Here is an 18,681-nt window from a genome sequence, read left to right on the forward strand (position 1 = left end):
CTCTCAAATGTATGTATACTAATGCCAGAAGTCTGACTAATAAAACTGGTGAACTGGAATTAGTGATGTGTGAGGAGAACTATGACATAGTGGGAATAACTGAGACATGGCTGGATGATAGCTATGACTGGGCGGTTAATGTACAAGGTTACAGTCTGTTTAGAAAGGATCGTCAAAACCGGAGAGGGGGAGGGGTCTGCCTTTATGTAAAGTCCGGTCTAAAGCCCACACTCCGCGAAGATATAAGTGAGGGACATGAACATGTGGAGTCACTGTGGGTAGAGATACATGGAGCTAAAAACAACAATAAATTACTAATAGGAGTTTACTATAAACCACCTAATATACCAGAGTCCACAGAAAATCTATTACTAAACGAGATAGACGAGGCGGCAAATCATAATGAGGTGGTTATTATGGGGGACTTCAACTACCCAGATATAGACTGGGAAACTGAAACTTGTATATCTCATAAAGGAAACAGGTTCTTGGCAATAACCAAAGACAATTACCTCTCCCAACTGGTTCAGGACCCGACTAGAGGGACGGCCATACTGGACTTAGTATTAACCAATAGGCCGGACAGAACAACAGATGTGCAGGTTGGGGGACACCTGGGAAATAGTGACCACAAAGTTATAACCTTCCAATTATCATTCAAAAGAGCGTTTCTACAGGGAGGAACAAAAATACCAAACTTCAAAAAAGCTAAATTTAGCCAACTAAGAGAGGCCATAGGCCAAACTAACTGGGACAAAGTCCTCAAAAATAAAAATACAGCCACAAAATGGGATATCTTTAAAAACATCCTAAAATCTCATTGTGAGAGGTACATACCGTATGGTAATAAAAGGTTAAGGAACAAAAAGAAACCAATGTGGATAAATAGAACTGTAAAGAAAGCAATAAATGACAAAAAGAAAGCATATCATTCACTGAAACAGGAGGGGAGCACGGAAGCACTGAAAAACTATAAGGAAAAAAATAGAACATGTAAAAAACAAATAAAAGCGGCCAAACTAGAGACCGAGAGATTAATTGCCAAAGAGAGTAAAACTAACCCTAAAATGTTCTTCAATTATATAAATGTTAAAAAGTATAAATCTGAAGGTGTCGGCCCTCTAAAGAGTAATGAGGGGGAAGTCGCAGAGAGCGATGAGGAGAAAGCAAAGCTGTTAAATATTTTTTTCTCCAATGTATTCACTGAGGAAAATAAATTGTCAGATGACATGCAGAATGCAAAAATAAATTCCCCATTAAAAGTGTCCTGTCTGACCCAGGAAGAAGTACATCAGCGACTTAAAAAGATTAAAATAGACAAATCGCCAGGACCGGATGACATACACCCCCGTATCCTAAAGGAATTAAGTAATGTCATAGCCAGACCCTTATTTCTGATATTTGCAGACTCTATACTGACAGGGAATGTCCCACAGGATTGGCGCATGGCATATGTGGTGCCAATATTCAAAAAGGGGCCAAAAACAGAGCCTGGAAACTATAGGCCGGTAAGTTTAACATCTGTTGTGGGTAAACTGTTTGAAGGTTTTCTGAGAGATGCTATATTAGAGCATCTCAACAGAAATAAGCAAATAACGCCATATCAGCATGGCTTCGTGAGGGATCGGTCATGTCAGACTAATTTAATCAGTTTCTATGAGGAGGTAAGTTCTAGACTTGACAGCGGCGAATCAATGGATGTCGTATATCTGGATTTCTCCAAAGCATTTGACACTGTACCACATAAAAGGTTAGTATATAAAATGAGAATGCTCGGACTGGGAGAAAACATCTGTATGTGGGTAAGTAACTGGCTCAGTGATAGAAAACAGAGGGTGGTTATTAACGGTACACACTCAGATTGGGTCACTGTCACTAGTGGGGTACCTCAGGGGTCAGTATTGGGCCCTATTCTCTTCAATATATTTATTAATGATCTTGTAGAAGGCTTGCACAGTAAAGTAGTCAATTTTCGCAGATGACACTAAACTGTGTAAAGTAATTTACACTGATGAGGACAGTATACTACTACAGAGGGATCTGGATAGACTGGAGGCTTGGGCAGATAAGTGGCAGATGGGGTTTAACACTGATAAATGTAAAGTTATGCACATGGGAAGGAAAAATGCAAGTCAACCGTACATACTAAATGGTAAAACACTCGGTAACACTGACATGGAAAAGGATCTAGGAATTTTAATAAACAGCAAACTAAGCTGCAAAAACCAGTGTCAGGCAGCTGCTGCCAAGGCCAACAAGATAATGGGTTGCATCAGAAGGGGCATAGATTCCCGTGATAAGAACATAGTTCCTACCACTTTACAAATCGCTAGTCAGACCGCACATGGAGTACTGTGTACAGTTCTGGGCTCCTGTAAACAAGGCAGACATAGCAGAGCTGGAGAAGGTCCAGAGGAGGGCATCTAAAGTAATAACTGGAATGGGGCAACTACAGTACCCTGAAAGATTATCAAAATTAGGGTTATTCACTTTAGAAAAAAGACGACTGAGGGGAGATCTAATTAATATGTATAAATATATCAGGGGTCAGTACAGAGATCTCTCCCATCAGCTATTTATCCCCAGGACTGTGACTGTGACGAGGGGACATCCTCTGCGTCTGGAGGAAAGAAGGTTTGTACACAAACATAGAAGAGGATTCTTTACGGTAAGAGCAGTGAGACTATGGAACTCTCTGCCTGAGGAGGTGGTGATGGTGAGTACAATAACGGAATTCAAGAGGGGCCTGGATGTATTTCTGGAGTGTAATAATATTACAGGCTATAGCTACTAGAGAGGAGTCTTCCTCTGGATCAACTTGCGGGATAACAGGCCGAACTGGATGGACAAATGTCTTTTTTCGGCCTTATGTACTATGTTACTATGTTAACATGTAATTCTTTGTGTGTTATTAGTTTAAGCAGACTGTGATTGTCTATTGTTGTGACTTAGATGAAGATCAGATCACATTTTATGACCAATTTGTGCAGAAATCAATATAATTCCAAAGGGTTCACATACTTTTTCTTGCAACTGTATTAGATCATCTGGAACCCCCACTGATCATGGAAACGGAGCAGCAAGTCGGGCATGAGAACTGCCGCTCCATCAATGTCTATGGGAGTTCCGAAAATACAGTAGCGCTGTACGTGGCTATCACCAGAACTCCTGTAGTGATCAACGATGTGGCAGTGCTTTTGCTCGACCTGATACTCCATTCTGAAGGGTATTGGGTCCCCATTCTTGTGATTGTTGGGGTTATCCCTGAAGATACCTTGTAACAACCAGAATACCCCTTTAATACTACCTCTTATGATACTGGGCATATGTATCGTTGGGGATACCATATGTTGTATGTAGCTGTTGTATTTCTTTTGCTCATAGGAACATTACAACGACTTCCAATATACTGCCTGTACTTTCTCTATGGACAGGTAGGCTGTATACTCCATTATATGGACTAGTCATGTGTCTGGAGGTCCCTGGTGGGGTGTAGAGGAATGATATTGTTGAATGTAATTTTCTGGAAGGTATAAAAGAAAATTGATGTAAAATGTAAGAAAATATTAAATTGTGAAAGAGCCTTCTGTTACCTGTTCCATTCTCCGTAACTGTTACAGATAAATTAAGATTGGTTTGGGCTCCAGAGAGATCCATCTGGATGGAGGTCAGGTCAATTTCCCCCTGGTAGGTGCCATCTGAGGCCAACTGCAGCACATAATATAATGCAAAAAGAAGAAAGTCACCTTGACATTGGAACATAAGATTTGGCTCCTTACTTGATACCCGTACACAATAGAGAGCTATTAAAAGCATGGCTGCACAACATTTCACATGGAAACAATGGAACTGAGAAATGGGGATCACTCTAAATTAAAGTGGTATTATACCTACTATAATTTTTTTTTAAATTGCTCTTTGTGCACATTTTTGATCAAACGTGTGTTGGGCCCATCTACCAGGTGTCAAGGTGGCTTCCACAGATGGGTTCCTGACACTAACAGAACTGCCTCTCTTGGACTTACCTAAGCCTACAATATTCAGGGCAGTCTAGGAACCAGCTACATTTATACTCTGCTCAGAAGCCCCAGGAAGATGGGAATTGCTTAGTCTAAAAGAGGCCGCTACCCTCAATATATACTACAAGAAAATTTATACTAGCACATTCATGATTAGTGATGGCCAGTTCGCATTGTTCGCAAACAAGTGCGGTTAGCGGGAGCAGGCAGTTCCGAGAACAGCCACCAGGGGCCTTCATCGGGCTGTTGTCGGAACTGCCTGCTCCCGCTGACCGCACTTATTGTCAGACCGGCTCACGCACAGGCACATCTAAGGGCTTACCTGTGTCTCGCTGGACTTGTGAAACAAGATGGCAGCCTGCGTATGTTCGCGGGCGAACAATGCGAACTGGCCATCACTGTTCATGATCACAGGTGCATATCCATCAAGCAATGCTTGCTTTATGGATATGCACCTGTGACCATGAATGTGCTAGTCTAAATTTCCTTGTAGTAATACAATAGAGAGCTGACATCTTGTTCGCCTAACCTTTATTTATGGGAACGAACATTTTATGCCTGACTTTATGTAGAGCACAACAGCATCGGGCTTCACTGGATTTTTCTGGTATCAGCATATTGATGACTAGTGTTGAGCGCGAATATTCGAATATCGAATTTTTTTCGCGAATATCGGCACTTCGCTAATTCGCGAATATTTCGAATATAGTGATATAAATTCGATATTTCGAATATTCGTATTTTTTTTTTTTTTTTTTTATTGTTATATTTTTTTCTTTCCCACTTCCCTAAAGTTGTTCTTACCAGTCCTTTGGATTCCTGGCTTCCTGGCTGCTCCAGTCAGTGCCCGTTGCCGCTTCTGCCGACTTCCATGCTCATGGAGCGTCCCCATCACCATGGGAACATCTCCATATACTAGAATGTACTGTCGGATTTGAGAATTACGTTGAAATCGCAATTCGATTTTTTCAAGTTATAATAATCGAATTTCGATTTTAACTTAGCACTGCTATATCCCATATTAGTTAGCCTAATATGGCATATAGCAGTGCTAAGTTAAAATCGAAATTCGATTATTATAACTTGAAAAAATCGAATTGCGATTTCAATAGGAGAGTAGCCTTTAAGTTAAAATCGAAATTCGATTATTTAAATCGCATATTAATCGCGATAACAAGAATAATGACGAATATTCGATTTCGACGAATATAAAACGAATATTCTATCGAATATTCGCGAATTTCGTCGAAATCGAATATGGCACCTGCCGCTCATCACTATTGATGACCTATTCTAGGAACTATCAATAGAAGATCGGCAGGGGTCCAGCCCAAGCCATTCTGTGCACCCTTGTTCCTCCTGCTTCCTCTGCCAGTCCCTCCCTCTCCTTCTTACTTGAATGAAGCATACTATACCAGTAACTTTTATGGACATCCAACTAGCCATGGCTGTGTATGCAGAGCAAGCATGTCACAGGATTCTCTGGGCACACAGAGTATGCTCTCAAGCTGCTCCAACTCTGGGCTAGCATCTCCTCAGCCCATATGACCCAGCAATAGCTCCTACAGTCTCTTTACCTGTACATTAGGTGGCACTGATAATGAGGTAACCGTACAATGCTCAATAGGTCTATGCATGATACCAGTTGGGCGCCCGATCTGAAGATTGGTTTGAAGAGTAACATTGTGAGGAAAGTATCAGAGTAGTCGTCACATTGTTACATTCTCTCACTTACCTGTGCTGTCTTATAAAAGCAGGCGCCATTTTTGTCCTTGAAGCAATTATTTAATAGACCATAAGTGGGCTGTCTGCAGAATTTCACTGCTACCGCTCCAGGCACTGGTTCTCCATACGTATACCTAAAGTGACAAGTACGGTAAATAAAACATAATACTCCCTTTAGTTTATAACATATGCACTTTCTTTTAGTAAGTTACATAATTATTTCATCTCACATACTCTGCACAGATATTAAAATGTAGAGTCTCATCCAGAATGGATAAAGTGGTCGGAGCTTCCAAATTCACATCAAATCTGGGCAGCACTGAAATATAAAATAAAACGGATGAAAACAACTAAAATGATGATTGTCCATGGAAATATAGAACCTGCAAATAGCTTATTTTCCCCTTGCTCTATACTCAAGGCACACCCAGTATTGCATGCTGGTTGCAACTGGAAATGGGCTGTTAGTTTTAAACATGACTTAACTGGAAGAGATGAGTGAATCGATTGTAAACTAATCGAATTTGACCCAAATTTTTTTAAAATTTGGTGTTGTATCCAAATGTAAATTTTTGCTGGAAAATTTTAGGAGGAGAAAGTGAAAGGGAAAAAGAGAGATATAGGGAATGAGAGAGATGATGAGAGAGAGAGAGAGAAAAAAAGGGAGCGACATATAGAGAGAGGGAAAGAAAGATAGGGAAAAGGTGAGAGAGAGAGCGAAAGACAGAGGGAGAGAAAAAGAGAGAGAGATACAGTGGTGGAGATAGGCAAAGCGGCAAAGAGAAAGAAAAGAGGGAGCTAGAGAAAGGGGAATAGAGATAGAGAGAGATAAAGAGAGAAAATAGAGGGAGAAAGAGAGAGAGAAAGATACAGAGATAAAGAGAGCGATAGAGGAAGAGAGAGATGGGGAAACAGAGGTGGATAGAAAGAGATAGAGAAAGAAAAATGAAAAAATAAAAAGTAAGAGAACTATGGGGGCCATTTATTAAGACCGGCGTTTTAGACACCAGTCTTAATAAAGCCCCTGCGCTGGCGGTGGATCCGCCAAAATTATAAAGAGGCACCGGCCTCTCCACAGCTTTGGCGCATCTAGGGGAGCTTCTAAATGTAAGACAGCTTCCATAATGCACTTTGGTAATAGTAAGTTTAACTTTGGATGCTACTGGACAGAGTCTTAGATGTCTGCAATGTGTGAGCTCTATAATTCCACTACATGTTGGTGATAATATTTAGTTTTTCAAGTTTTAGATAGAGATAGTTATATCAATACATACCATATTCATCCACACTAAACCACTGACTCACAGCAGCGTTAGGCGCTATCTCAGCCGTTATAACGTAAGATCCAGAAACGGCGTCATCCACCAGAGAGAATTCTAACGATACAAGACCGCTTTGTGACTTCTGATCCAACCATTGGACTAAGCGACTCCCTGATGGATCCTGCAGCAAAGATGGTTGAAAGGAAGTGCACCCCCTCTTACACAAAAACACGTATCCTTTATGCTACATTGTTGCTTGGGATTTTACCTTTTGACCCCTTTGCAGTGGCTCCTCCACCTACCTGAACTATTTAACTGCTATAGTCTGTTACTATACCTATAAGTGCTTGCTACAGTAGTTACATGCTGCATTATATCTCCCTGCATATAACAAGATGTCAACTTATCCCCTGGCCACAGGATAACGGATACATGATTGGCAAGTGTCCAAGGGTCTGTGTTGCCTATTTGAATGCATGTCCGTTTGTCCGCCTCTCCATACAATTCTATGGGGCTGCCAGAGACAGCTGAGCGCTTGTTGTCAACCGATAGGTTGTTGTCATGGGACAACCCCTTTAAGTGCACCGTGTATTACCATTTATGTTGATATGTCATATTATCAATGTAATATGTGTTGCATGTGTCCAGGGGTGCACCACCAATGAGGCAGCGATCTGCTAATCTTGTGTTAGCAGCAGGCAGGAGATTAAAAAGTGAACTCATAAATTGCTGCTGGAAACCAAGCCAGCAATAATCCTGCATGTAGTTAGCAAAGAAACATTGTTATCAGGCTCAACAAAAAGAAATGTGACTTGAAGCCCCAGGGCCCCAATGTATAAACTGTATTGGTACCTCCACCTTTCTATGTGATGTGTCTTCTTATATGGTAGAGGGGCAATTGGGCTTCTGCAGGTACCAGAGCTGGGATAAAACTGCTACCTTTGCTCCTCCTATAGCTAAGCCCCTGACAGTGACCATGACATACATTTCTAAGGGGTTTCTTATACAATGCAAATGCCATTATAGGCCATAATTTATATAATATGCAGTAAATGGGTTTTCTTACCGTCAGATAAACCAGAGAATACTGAAAGAGAAATAAAAAAAATTCTGTTGTGTATGATGATTTTTCTTTACTTTTATATAATGAGTAGCCAGCATCTCCCAATGTAATATGGACGGTATATTTTAAGCATGGACTAAGAGGATAGGCAAGCAGGGTGTGCATGATGAGGGTTGTAGCAGTGAAGCCAGTTCATTAGCTGAACATCTCATATAAGGGGTTATCCATGGTTAGAACTTATTATTTTCAGTAACAGCGCCACTCTTGTCCATGGGCTTTGTCTGGTATTGCAGCCCAGGCCCATTCACTAAAATAGGCATGCGGTGGAATACCAAGCTCTACCCATAGATAATAGTGGTGGTTTCTGAAGAAAAAAAGAGGGCCTTTAAAGGCTGCAATTAGACATCCACCATATGGCTCTGCACATTTAATGCCAATAATAGGATCTGATTCATAACGTCTGAATAACCGAACACTTCTGTGTCCTTGTAACCATGAGAGAAGAATGTTTTTGGGTCCAACCTCCACCTATACAGAACATATGCATGTCCAGTATTAATGGGACTACTTAGGTTGTCCGTGTTGGTCTTTGTATACTTTTCCTACAGTGATGACATCACATTCATCCAAGTGACCACTGAAGTCAAACACTGGCCTCAGTGGTCTTGTGTGATACATTCTAGCATCAGCGCTGAGCCAGTGATTGGCTGTAGTGGTCACTTGCATATACAACATGTCATTGACATGGCGAATTAAACAAAGACTGGCAGGGGATTTATCAGGTGAGTAAAAGTTATTTGTTATTTTATCACATTCCTTGTTTTTAGTTAATCTTGGACAACCTCTTTAATCACACTGGATAAATCACCAACAAGACCCAATAGATTACATGTGAATCATCCCATAATAAACTAAGACTAGTCATCTCCAACTGGTCTCAAGAAACAGTAAACCCCATAACAGGAGACTCACCGTTGCATTAACAGGAAGCAGCTGCTGATTTAGTGAAACCAGATTAAACAGCACTACGGAGAGAAGTTAGGGTACTGGTAAATTTCACTTAATTTCACCCCTAAACAGGGTTTTCCAGTATCATAATGATTTTTTTTAACCTGCCGAGAACACTACATATTTGTGGCCCATATATCAGTTATTTCATGTCTGCACTTTCCTTTCCCTGTTCTCAGCATCACTGCATCCTGGCAGGATGTCTACATGCAGAACATCCTGTTTTCATCAGCTTCCTGATGAGTTTTCTAACCAAACCCATGCATGCTTTGCTCTGTAGGTCTTGCTCTGCCTAGCTAACTTGTAAAGTGGAGGTGTGGGGGGGAAAGAAAGAAGTAGGAAACCATGAGAAACATTACAGTGCAAAGCATGCTGGGTTTGGCTATAAAGCTCATCAGGAAGCTAGTGAAAACAGGAAGTTCTGCAGGTAAACATCCTTGCAGGATGCAGTGATGCTGAGAACAGGGAAAGGAAAGTGCTAACATGAAAAACAAACAGATTTATGGGGCAAAACAATGCAGTGTTTGGGGCACTCTGGGCAGATAAAAAAAATCATTATGGGACCAGAAAACCCCTTTAATGAAGTTCACAGTATAAAAGAAATTTCATAAAGGATAACTACAGTGTACACCAGAATTTTTCATTGTGTTTCTTCATTTATAAAGGTCTTTCCAGACTGTGCCTGAGCCTTATGTTTGAGTTACAATGTGGGAGTCATTTGCAATGTATACCTCTAACAGAAGGGTCTAACATATTCCATTATATAAGCATACAGTGGTTCACTCCACTCATAGGACCTATTTGTAAAAATCATATATTTTACTGTATGGCCATTCTATTTCTTAATGCGAAGAAAAAGGGTATATGATGCATACTTAGCTAGCATATGCCTAAAGAAAGCTTATTTGGAATGGAGCTTCAATGGGGACATATGGATATGGAGCTTTACCATTGCATACGCCGAATGTGTTCAACCATAATGTAAACAAAGCCCAAGTTCCTCAAGGAAAATGGCAATTCTTGGATCTTACCACTCTCTCCAGCAACACATTAGTACCTCACTAGTGCTGTCAATAGGAAGTGACTGTGGTGGGAAGGGGCAAGTATAACTGAGCTGCATATTGCCCCATCACTAAACCAGAAGAGACACCTAACCTTATACAGCTGCTGTGAGTGCCATTTATTGGGTTCTCCTAGCATTTGATAGTCTTGGTACAGACCTGGATGTGGTTTTCCTATGTTGCTACCTAACAAACCACAACAAGTCCAGGAAGCAAATATCTGGATACCTTTCTGTCCAGGTTTGTAGATTGGTTTATCCATTTGGACCAGGTAGATGTTGTTGACCTCAGTGATGACCACAGAATATCTCTGTAATACCTGCACATCTTCTCCGGAGACAGAGAGCAATACAAAGGCTGGAACATCACCTCGTACTACTGGGATCTAAGAGAGTCAAAGAGAAAGACTGGTCTAGAATCTAATATAAGATCTACACAAGCATATAATGTTATAGGGGGTTCTACAGGATTAGAAATACATGGCTGTGTTACGAGCAACAGGAAATTCCTTGCTGTCTCATCCTCATCTGTTTACTGAGACTGCATTACTGACACTTCAATCTGGTTCATTTAATTGACTTAGGCTACTTTCACACTTGCGGCAGAGGGATCCGGCAAGCAGTTCCGTTGCCGGAACTGCCTGCCGGATCTGGCAATCTGCATGCAAACGGACAGCATTTGTAGATGGATCCGAATGCGGATCCGTCTCACAAATGCATTGCAAGAACGGATCCGTCTGTCCGTTTGTCATACGGACAAACAGATCCGTTTCTATTTTTTTCACATTTTTAAAAGGTCTGCGCATGCGCAGGCTGGAAGGACAGATCTGGCATTGCGGAATTTTGAATGCACTAATACATTCCTATGGAAAAAAATGCCGGATCCGGCATTCAGGCAAGTGTTCAGTTTTTTTGGCCGGAGATAAAACCGTAGCATGCGGAACTCAATACCGGAAAAGTTTAACGCAAGTGTGAAAGTACCCTTAGCCTGGTTAATTTAGGGAGGAGTTGTGGATTGATGAGGCTTTCTTTGACTCTTCAGAGATTCTGTGCTTCTTTGACAGGTATACTGAAAGCTCTGTGTATTTTTTCCAGACCATTTATTCTAGTCTTGTCTATTGGTTTTATATCAGTTTTTTCTGGGATTTGTGGTTCTACTGTCTTTCCTTGTTCCTAGCATAGTGATTATGTCTATTATGGATTCTGTTTATGCCTGCTGTTTAGTTTTGATTAGTCTTAGCTGTCTTGCTGGGTTGTATTGCAGAGCAGGGTCAGTTCCTCTGTGCCTTTATTTCTGTTCACTGCCATTCACCACTCTCTACTAGAGTTGAGCGGACACCTGGATGTTCGGGTTCGAGAAGTTCGGCCAAACTTCCCGGAAATGTTCGGGTTCGGGATCCGAACCCGATCCGAACTTCGTCCCGAACCCGAACCCCATTGAAGTCAATGGGGACCCGAACTTTTCGGCACTAAAAAGGCTGTAAAACAGCCCAGGAAAGAGCTAGAAGGCTGCAAAAGGCAGCAACATGTAGGTAAATCCCCTGCAAACAAATGTGGATAGGGAAATGAATAAAAATAAAAATAAAATAAATAAAAATTAACCAATATCAATTGGAAAGAGGTCCCATAGCAGAGAATCTGGCTTCATGTCACCCACCACTGCAACAGTCCATTGGCATATATTTAGGCCCAGGTACCCAGCCAGAGGAGAGAGGTCCCGTAACAGAGAATCTGGCTTCATGTCAGCAGAGAATCAGTCTGCATGTCATAGCAGAGAATGAGGCTTCACGTCAGCCACCAGTGCAACAGTCCATTGGCATATATTTAGGCCCAGCACACAGGCAGAGGAGAGAGGTCCCGTAACAGAGAATCTGGCTTCATGTCAGCAGAGAATCAGTCTGCATGTCATAGCAGAGAATCAGGCTTCACGTCAGCCACCACTGTAACAGTCCATTGTCATATATTTAGGCCCAGGCACCCAGGCAGAGGAGAGAGGTCCCGTAACAGAGGATCTGGCTTCATGTCAGCAGAGAATCAGTCTTCATATCATAGCAGAGAATCAGGCTTCACGTCAGCCACCACTGCAACAGTCCATTGTCAGATATTTAGGCCCAGCACCCAGGCAGAGGAGAGAGGTCCCGTAACAGAGGATCTGGCTTCATGTCAGCAGAGAATTAGTCTGCATGTCATAGCAGAGAATCAGGCTTCACGTCACCCAACATTGGAACAGTCCATTGGCATATATTTAGGCCCCGACACCCATACAGAGGAGATGTTCATTCAACTTTGGGTTGCCCCGCAATATAATGGTAAAATGAAAATAAAAAAAGGATTGAATGAGGAAGTGCCCTGGAGTCCAATAATATATGGTTAAGGGGAGGTAGTTAATGTCTAATCTGCACAAGGGATGGACAGGTCCTGTGGGATCCATGCCTGGTTCATTTTTATGAACGTCAGCTTGTCCACATTGGCTGTAGACAGGCGGCTGCGTTTGTCTGTAATGACGCCCCCTGCCGTGCTGAATACACGTTCAGACAAAACGCTGGCCGCCGGGCAGGCCAGCACCTCCAAGGCATAAAAGGCTAGCTCTGGCCACGTGGACAATTTAGAGACCCAGAAGTTGAATGGGGCCGAACCATCAGTCAGTACGTGGAGGGGTGTGCACACGTACTGTTCCACCATGTTAGTGAAATGTTGCCTCCTGCTAACACGTTGCGTATCAGGTGGTGGTGCAGTTAGCTGTGGCGTGTTGACAAAACTTTTCCACATCTCTGCCATGCTAACCCTGCCCTCAGAGGAGCTGGCCGTGACACAGCTGCCTTGGCGACCTCTTGCTCCTCCTCTGCCTTGCCCTTGGGCTTCCACTTGTTCCCCTGTGACATTCGGGTATGCTCTCAGTAGCGCGTCTACCAACGTGCGCTTGTACTCGCGCATCTTCCTATCACGCTCCAGTGAAGGAAGTAAGGTGGGCACATTGTCTTTGTAGCGTGGATCCAGCAGGGTGGCAACCCAGTAGTCCGCACACGTTAAAATGTGGGCAACTCTGCTGTCGTTGCGCAGGCACTGCAGCATGTAGTCGCTCATGTGTGCCAGGCTGCCCAGAGGTAAGGACAAGCTGTCCTCTGTGGGAGGCGTATCGTCATCGTCCTGCCTTTCCCCCCAGCCACGCACCAGTGATGGGCCCGAGCTGCGTTGGGTGCCACCCCGCTGTGACCATGCTTCATCCTCATCTTCCTCCACCTCCTCCTCATCCTCCTCGTCCTCCAGTAGTGGGCCCTGGCTGGCCACATTTGTACCTGGCCTCTGCTGCAAAAAAAACCTCCCTCTGAGTCACTTCGAAGAGACTGGCCTGAAAGTGCTAAAAATGACCCCTCTTCCTCCTCCTCCTCCTGGGCCACCTCCTCTTCCATCATCGCCCTAAGTGTTTTCTCAAGAAGACATAGAAGTGGTATTGTAACGCTGCCACTGGCCATGTTGGTGGAGTACTCGAAACAGCGCAACAGGGCACACAGGTCTCGCATGGAGGCCCAGTCATTGGTGGTGAAGTGGTGCTGTTCCGTAGTGTGACTGACCCGTGCGTGCTGCAGCTGAAACTCCACTATGGCCTGCTGCTGCTCGCACAGTCTGTCCAGCATGTGCAAGGTGGAGTTCCACCTGGGGGGCACGTCGCATATGAGGCGGTGAGCGGGAAGGCCGAAGTTATGCTGTAGCGCAGACAGGCGAGCAGCGGCAGGATGTGAACGCCGGAAGCGCGAACAGACGGCCCGCACTTTATGCAGCAGCTCTGACATGTCGGGGTAGTTGTGAATGAACTTCTGCACCACCAAATTAAGCACATGCGCCAAGCAAGGGATGTGCGTCAAACCGGCTAGTGCCAGAGCTGCAACGAGATTTCGCCTAATATCACACACCACCAGGCCGGGCTTGAGGCTCACCGGCAGCAAGCACTCGTCGGTCTGTTGTTCTATACCCCGTCACAACTCCTGTGCGGTGTGGGGCCTGTCCCCCAAACATATGAGTTTCAGAATGGCCTGCTGACGTTTACCCCGGGCTGTGCTGAAGTTGGTGGTGAAGGTGTGTGGCTGACTGGATGAGCAGGTGGAAGAAGAGGAGGAGGAAGCCGAGTAGGAGGAGGAGGCAACAGGAGGCAAAGAATGTTGCCCTGCGATCCTTGGCGGCGGAAGGACGTGCGCCAAACAGCTCTCCGCCTGGGGCCCAGCTGCCACTACATTTACCCAGTGTGCAGTTAGGGAGATATAGCGTCCCTGGCCGTGCTTACTGGTCCACGTATCTGTGGTTAGGTGGACCTTGCCACAGATGGCGTTGCGCAGTGCACACTTGATTTTATCGGATACTTGGTTGTGCAGGGAAGGCACGGCTCTCTTGGAGAAGTAGTGCCGGCTAGGAACAACATACTGTGGGACAGCAAGCGACATGAGCTGTTTGAAGCTGTCTGTGTCCACCAGCCTAAATGACAGTGTTACAAAACTGTTATTCACCCTGTTAGTCTGAATGGATGAAGCACATGGTGAGAACAATGGATGGCGGCCATTTTAACTCACAGACACTGTTTGGACTTTTCTACACGGTGCCATCTCGCCGGTATTTGGTGCCCAGAGACATCATTCAGTAGTTTGAAACTACCAAACAAGGGACACGTTTATTAGTAACTATTTTCTGTATAACTTGTATACTTTCGGTGTAACTGGCATAAAACTGTATCTTCCAGACTACTGAACGGATCTGGGTGAATTTCGGATATGTGGTTGTTATGGGGTTATTGCATGTTTTGGGGTTCCTGTGATATGTTTTATAAAACTGTATTTCTCTGCCTGTGATAATTATATTCGCCATTGTATTCAGTAATCTTATCACAGACAGAGAGGAGGATTTTGCGTGGGAGTGTCTGTGTTTATTGTACGAATTGATTGGTTGTATTTCAAACCCCTGTGGGCAGTACTATGTTGGTGGATTGTAAATAAAAGAGCCTGTATGCCCCAGGGCAGTTAGACCTAGTTTGACCTTCAAATCGCAGCCTCGCCTCGTTTTGTGGGGGAAAGATTATCCTAGCTGTAAGATAGCTAGTGGGATTGTTCTACATTTACAGGATCCTTCTGGATATCGAGACGAAGCGGCTCCTCTCTCTCCCCCTAAACAGAGATCCAGACTATCCAAGCGGTCCAGCTTCCAGCTAGCCTGGGAGTAACCGTAACATTTGGATGGCAGCGGTGGGATTGTCCTGGATTTCCTAGGAGAAGTACTGAACGGATGGAGAGCGCTTACGAAAAATTGAAACGTGCGACCCTAAAGGATTTACTCGAAAGCAGAGGGGGGAACGCCAGCAACCGTCCGAGAAGGGAACTGATCACAGAATTAACCGAATTGGATCAGGGCTTCACGATGGCAGAAACCCCGACCACGAGTGGTGACGAAAAGACCAGGATTGTTCGGGAGAGGCTCTCGCTATACGGGCCGAACCCACCTATGGAACTGGTGCAGCAGTTGATGGCAGAAGCGGACGAGGATATACGGAAGGCTCGAGCCCACGAACTCAGCCTAGTGACCGCACACCGCAATGCCGAAGCACCGCAGGTAATCGTTCCTGTCGAAAACGCCGGGAGGCCAAAGATACCCTATGCGGCTTTTAGACCCTTCCTAGAGAGCGAGACAGGAATCGATGAATATTTGGCGGACTTCGAAAGGCAATGTGCCCTGCACCAGATTCCCAACAGAGAGTGGCCCACGATATTGTCTGGGAAACTATCCGGGCGAGCTCTGGAAGCATTTCGGACTCTGGGCACTGAGGAAGTGACACAGTATGCGCTGGTCAAAGAGACACTGTTGCGGCGGTACGCTGTAACTCCTGACACGTATCGCCGACAATTTCGTAGCACGAGAAAGAAGCCTAACGACACACATATGGAATGGGCGCACCGAATGCGGAGAGCGGCAAATCACTGGATGAGCGGAAGTAAAGCTGTGACTGGTGAGGAAATTTTACAATTATTTCTCTTAGAACATTTTTATAACGGCATGGAGCAGCAGGGGAAGGAATGGCTGCGAGACAGACGACCTTCTACCTTAGAAGAAGCAGCCAAATTGGCCGATGAACATTACGACTCCCGTCTACACGAACCCACGAACTACCGAACCCCAGCACGGGTCGAACACCAAGATGTTTACCATACGTCGCCACGTACCGAATTCCGAGCCCCGGTGCCCGCTGGGCCCATACGGTACTCAGGACCACCGAATAACAACTCTGATCGTCCCAGACCGACCTGCTACCGATGCAAGCAACCAGGGCACCGCATGGCTAGCTGCCCCCTTAATGCACACCAGACCCCCCGGAATTATAATTACCCCTCTGGGTCATCTCGTCCTGCCCGGGCGCTCTGTGTTAACCAAGAGGCCCCTATGGAGGAATATTTGGGACCACTTCACGAAGCAGATCCTGTATATGCTGCTTCGGATAACCGCCAGCACCATCGGCAGAAAGTATGGCTCGAGGGGCAATCTACCGAGGGGTTAAGAGACACGGGGGCTACCATTACACTGGTCCAGAGCCATTTGGTGCCGGGGCACAAGCGATCAGGGCAGACTGTGGCCGTTAGAGTGGCGGGGGGGGGGATGTGTACAAAATTCCGACCGCTAAAGTACATCTTGATTGGGGAGCGGGAAAGGGGGTCGTGAACGTGGGCATAATGGATAATTTACCTGCCAAAGTACTACTGGGCAACGATTTGGGCCCCATGACTTCTGCCTATGCTCCAGTATACAACAACGAGGCGAACCCAGTGACTACCCGAGCCCAAGCCCGAACGGAGCGAGAACTCTCACCAGTGCGGGAGACACAGGTAAGACCTACCCCGACCTTGACTGACCCGTTAGGTCCCATACCCTGGGACACCCCAGATGCTTTCGAAACAGAGTCTAAGACTGACCCGACATTACAAAAGTACCGGGAACGAGCAGAGACCGGAGGGAGCGGGTCAGATAACGAAACCTTTTTATGGGAAAAGGGAAAGCTATATCGCTTGACGGAGAAAAGGGGGCAGCATAGGCGACAGCTGGTAGTGCCCCACAAATACCGTCGAGAAATACTCAAGATAGGACACGACATTCCCTTGGCAGGCCACCTAGCTGTAACCCGCACACTACACCGCATTACTCACACGTTCTTTTGGCCAGGGGTACACGCTGATGTTAGGACTTATTGTAATACCTGCGATGTGTGTCAACGAGTAGGGAGGAGAGGCGATCACCCTAAAGCTCATCTAGTAAATATGCCCATTGTGGAGGAACCCTTCAGCAGGGTTGCTATTGACCTAGTGGGACCGCTGGCTACCCCTAGTCCCTCCGGTAAGCGCTACATTCTTACCGTAGTGGACTACGCTACCAGGTACCCTGAAGCTGTCGCCCTATCCAACATCCAAGCGGATACGGTAGCGAATGCGCTGGTGCAGGTGTTCTCCCGGGTAGGATTTCCGAAAGAAATCCTGTCCGACCGAGGCACCCAATTTACTGCCGAATTGACTCAGCAACTCTGGCAGGTTTGCAAAATTAAGTCCCTCCTGAGCTCTCCATACCACCCCCAGACGAACGGACTTTGTGAGAGGTTCAATGGGACCCTCAAACAAATGCTCAAGACGTTTACTCAGGAATACCGAGACTGGGAGCGTTTTCTGCCGCACCTCCTATTTGCTTATCGGGAGGTGCCCCAGGAAACGACCAGGTTCTCTCCCTTCGAGTTGCTCTACGGAAGAAAGGTACGGGGACCCCTAAACCTGATTCGGGAGCACTGGGAGGGAGAGATGGAGACTGACGGTGTCCCCATTGTGCCGTACGTGCTGGAACTCAGGGACCGAATGGAGCAATTAGCCAAATCAGTGCAGGCTAACCTCCAATCGGCCCAGAGAAGACAGAAGGTATGGTACGATCGGGGGGCCCGAAAGAGAATCTTTACCATAGGGCAAAAGGTGTTAGTGCTTAAGCCAGTTAAGACAGACAAATTGCAGGCGTCCTGGCAGGGCCCCTACCAGATAGTGGAGAAAAGGGGAGACACCACTTACGTAATAGCTAGCTGCCATGACAGCAATCTTAGAAAGACATTCCATGTGAACATGCTCAAGGAATATCTTGAGCGGCCGGAGAACGTGACGGCCGTATGCTGTCCCCCTCAGGAAGACCCCGACAGTCTACCCATTCCAGATCTGTTAGAAAAGAGTCCCCACGCAGATATAGTAGCTCAGGTCAAGATAGGGGACCGACTTAGCCCCACTGAAAGGGAGCAGCTTAATCAACTCCTGCAGTCCAAAAGCCCCACCTTCTCCCAGAAGCCAGGGTACACTACCTTAACCACCCACCAGGTAGATACCCCGGGACAAGCTCCTTTACGCCAGGCTCCTTACCGAATCCCCGAGGCAGTTAGGACAGGGATGAAGAAGGAGATCGATGAGATGCTCCAACTCAGGGTAATTGAGCCCTCCGATAGTCCCTGGGCTTCCCCAGTGGTCCTGGTGCCCAAGAAAGATGGTACAACCC

At 45.4% G+C, this 18,681-nt stretch overlaps 1 protein-coding gene across 1 annotated transcript in view; it reads right to left on the minus strand.

Moving 5' to 3' along the window:
- LOC122942264 (ovostatin-like) overlaps positions 1-18,681 on the minus strand; it is a 117,297-nt gene that overhangs the window by 82,562 nt on the left and 16,054 nt on the right. Inside the window, exons 3-9 of the mRNA XM_044299768.1 lie at positions 10,367-10,523; positions 9,042-9,094; positions 7,019-7,187; positions 5,979-6,063; positions 5,755-5,878; positions 5,597-5,677; positions 3,594-3,708 (exon numbers count right to left, since the gene is read on the minus strand). Coding sequence (XP_044155703.1) covers positions 3,594-3,708; positions 5,597-5,677; positions 5,755-5,878; positions 5,979-6,063; positions 7,019-7,187; positions 9,042-9,094; positions 10,367-10,523 — 784 coding nt within the window. The remainder of the gene's footprint in view (positions 1-3,593; positions 3,709-5,596; positions 5,678-5,754; positions 5,879-5,978; positions 6,064-7,018; positions 7,188-9,041; positions 9,095-10,366; positions 10,524-18,681) is intronic.

The sequence above is a fragment of the Bufo gargarizans genome, chromosome 6, assembly GCF_014858855.1.
Source record: "Bufo gargarizans isolate SCDJY-AF-19 chromosome 6, ASM1485885v1, whole genome shotgun sequence".
In the NCBI taxonomy this organism is placed as follows: Eukaryota; Metazoa; Chordata; class Amphibia; order Anura; family Bufonidae; genus Bufo; species Bufo gargarizans.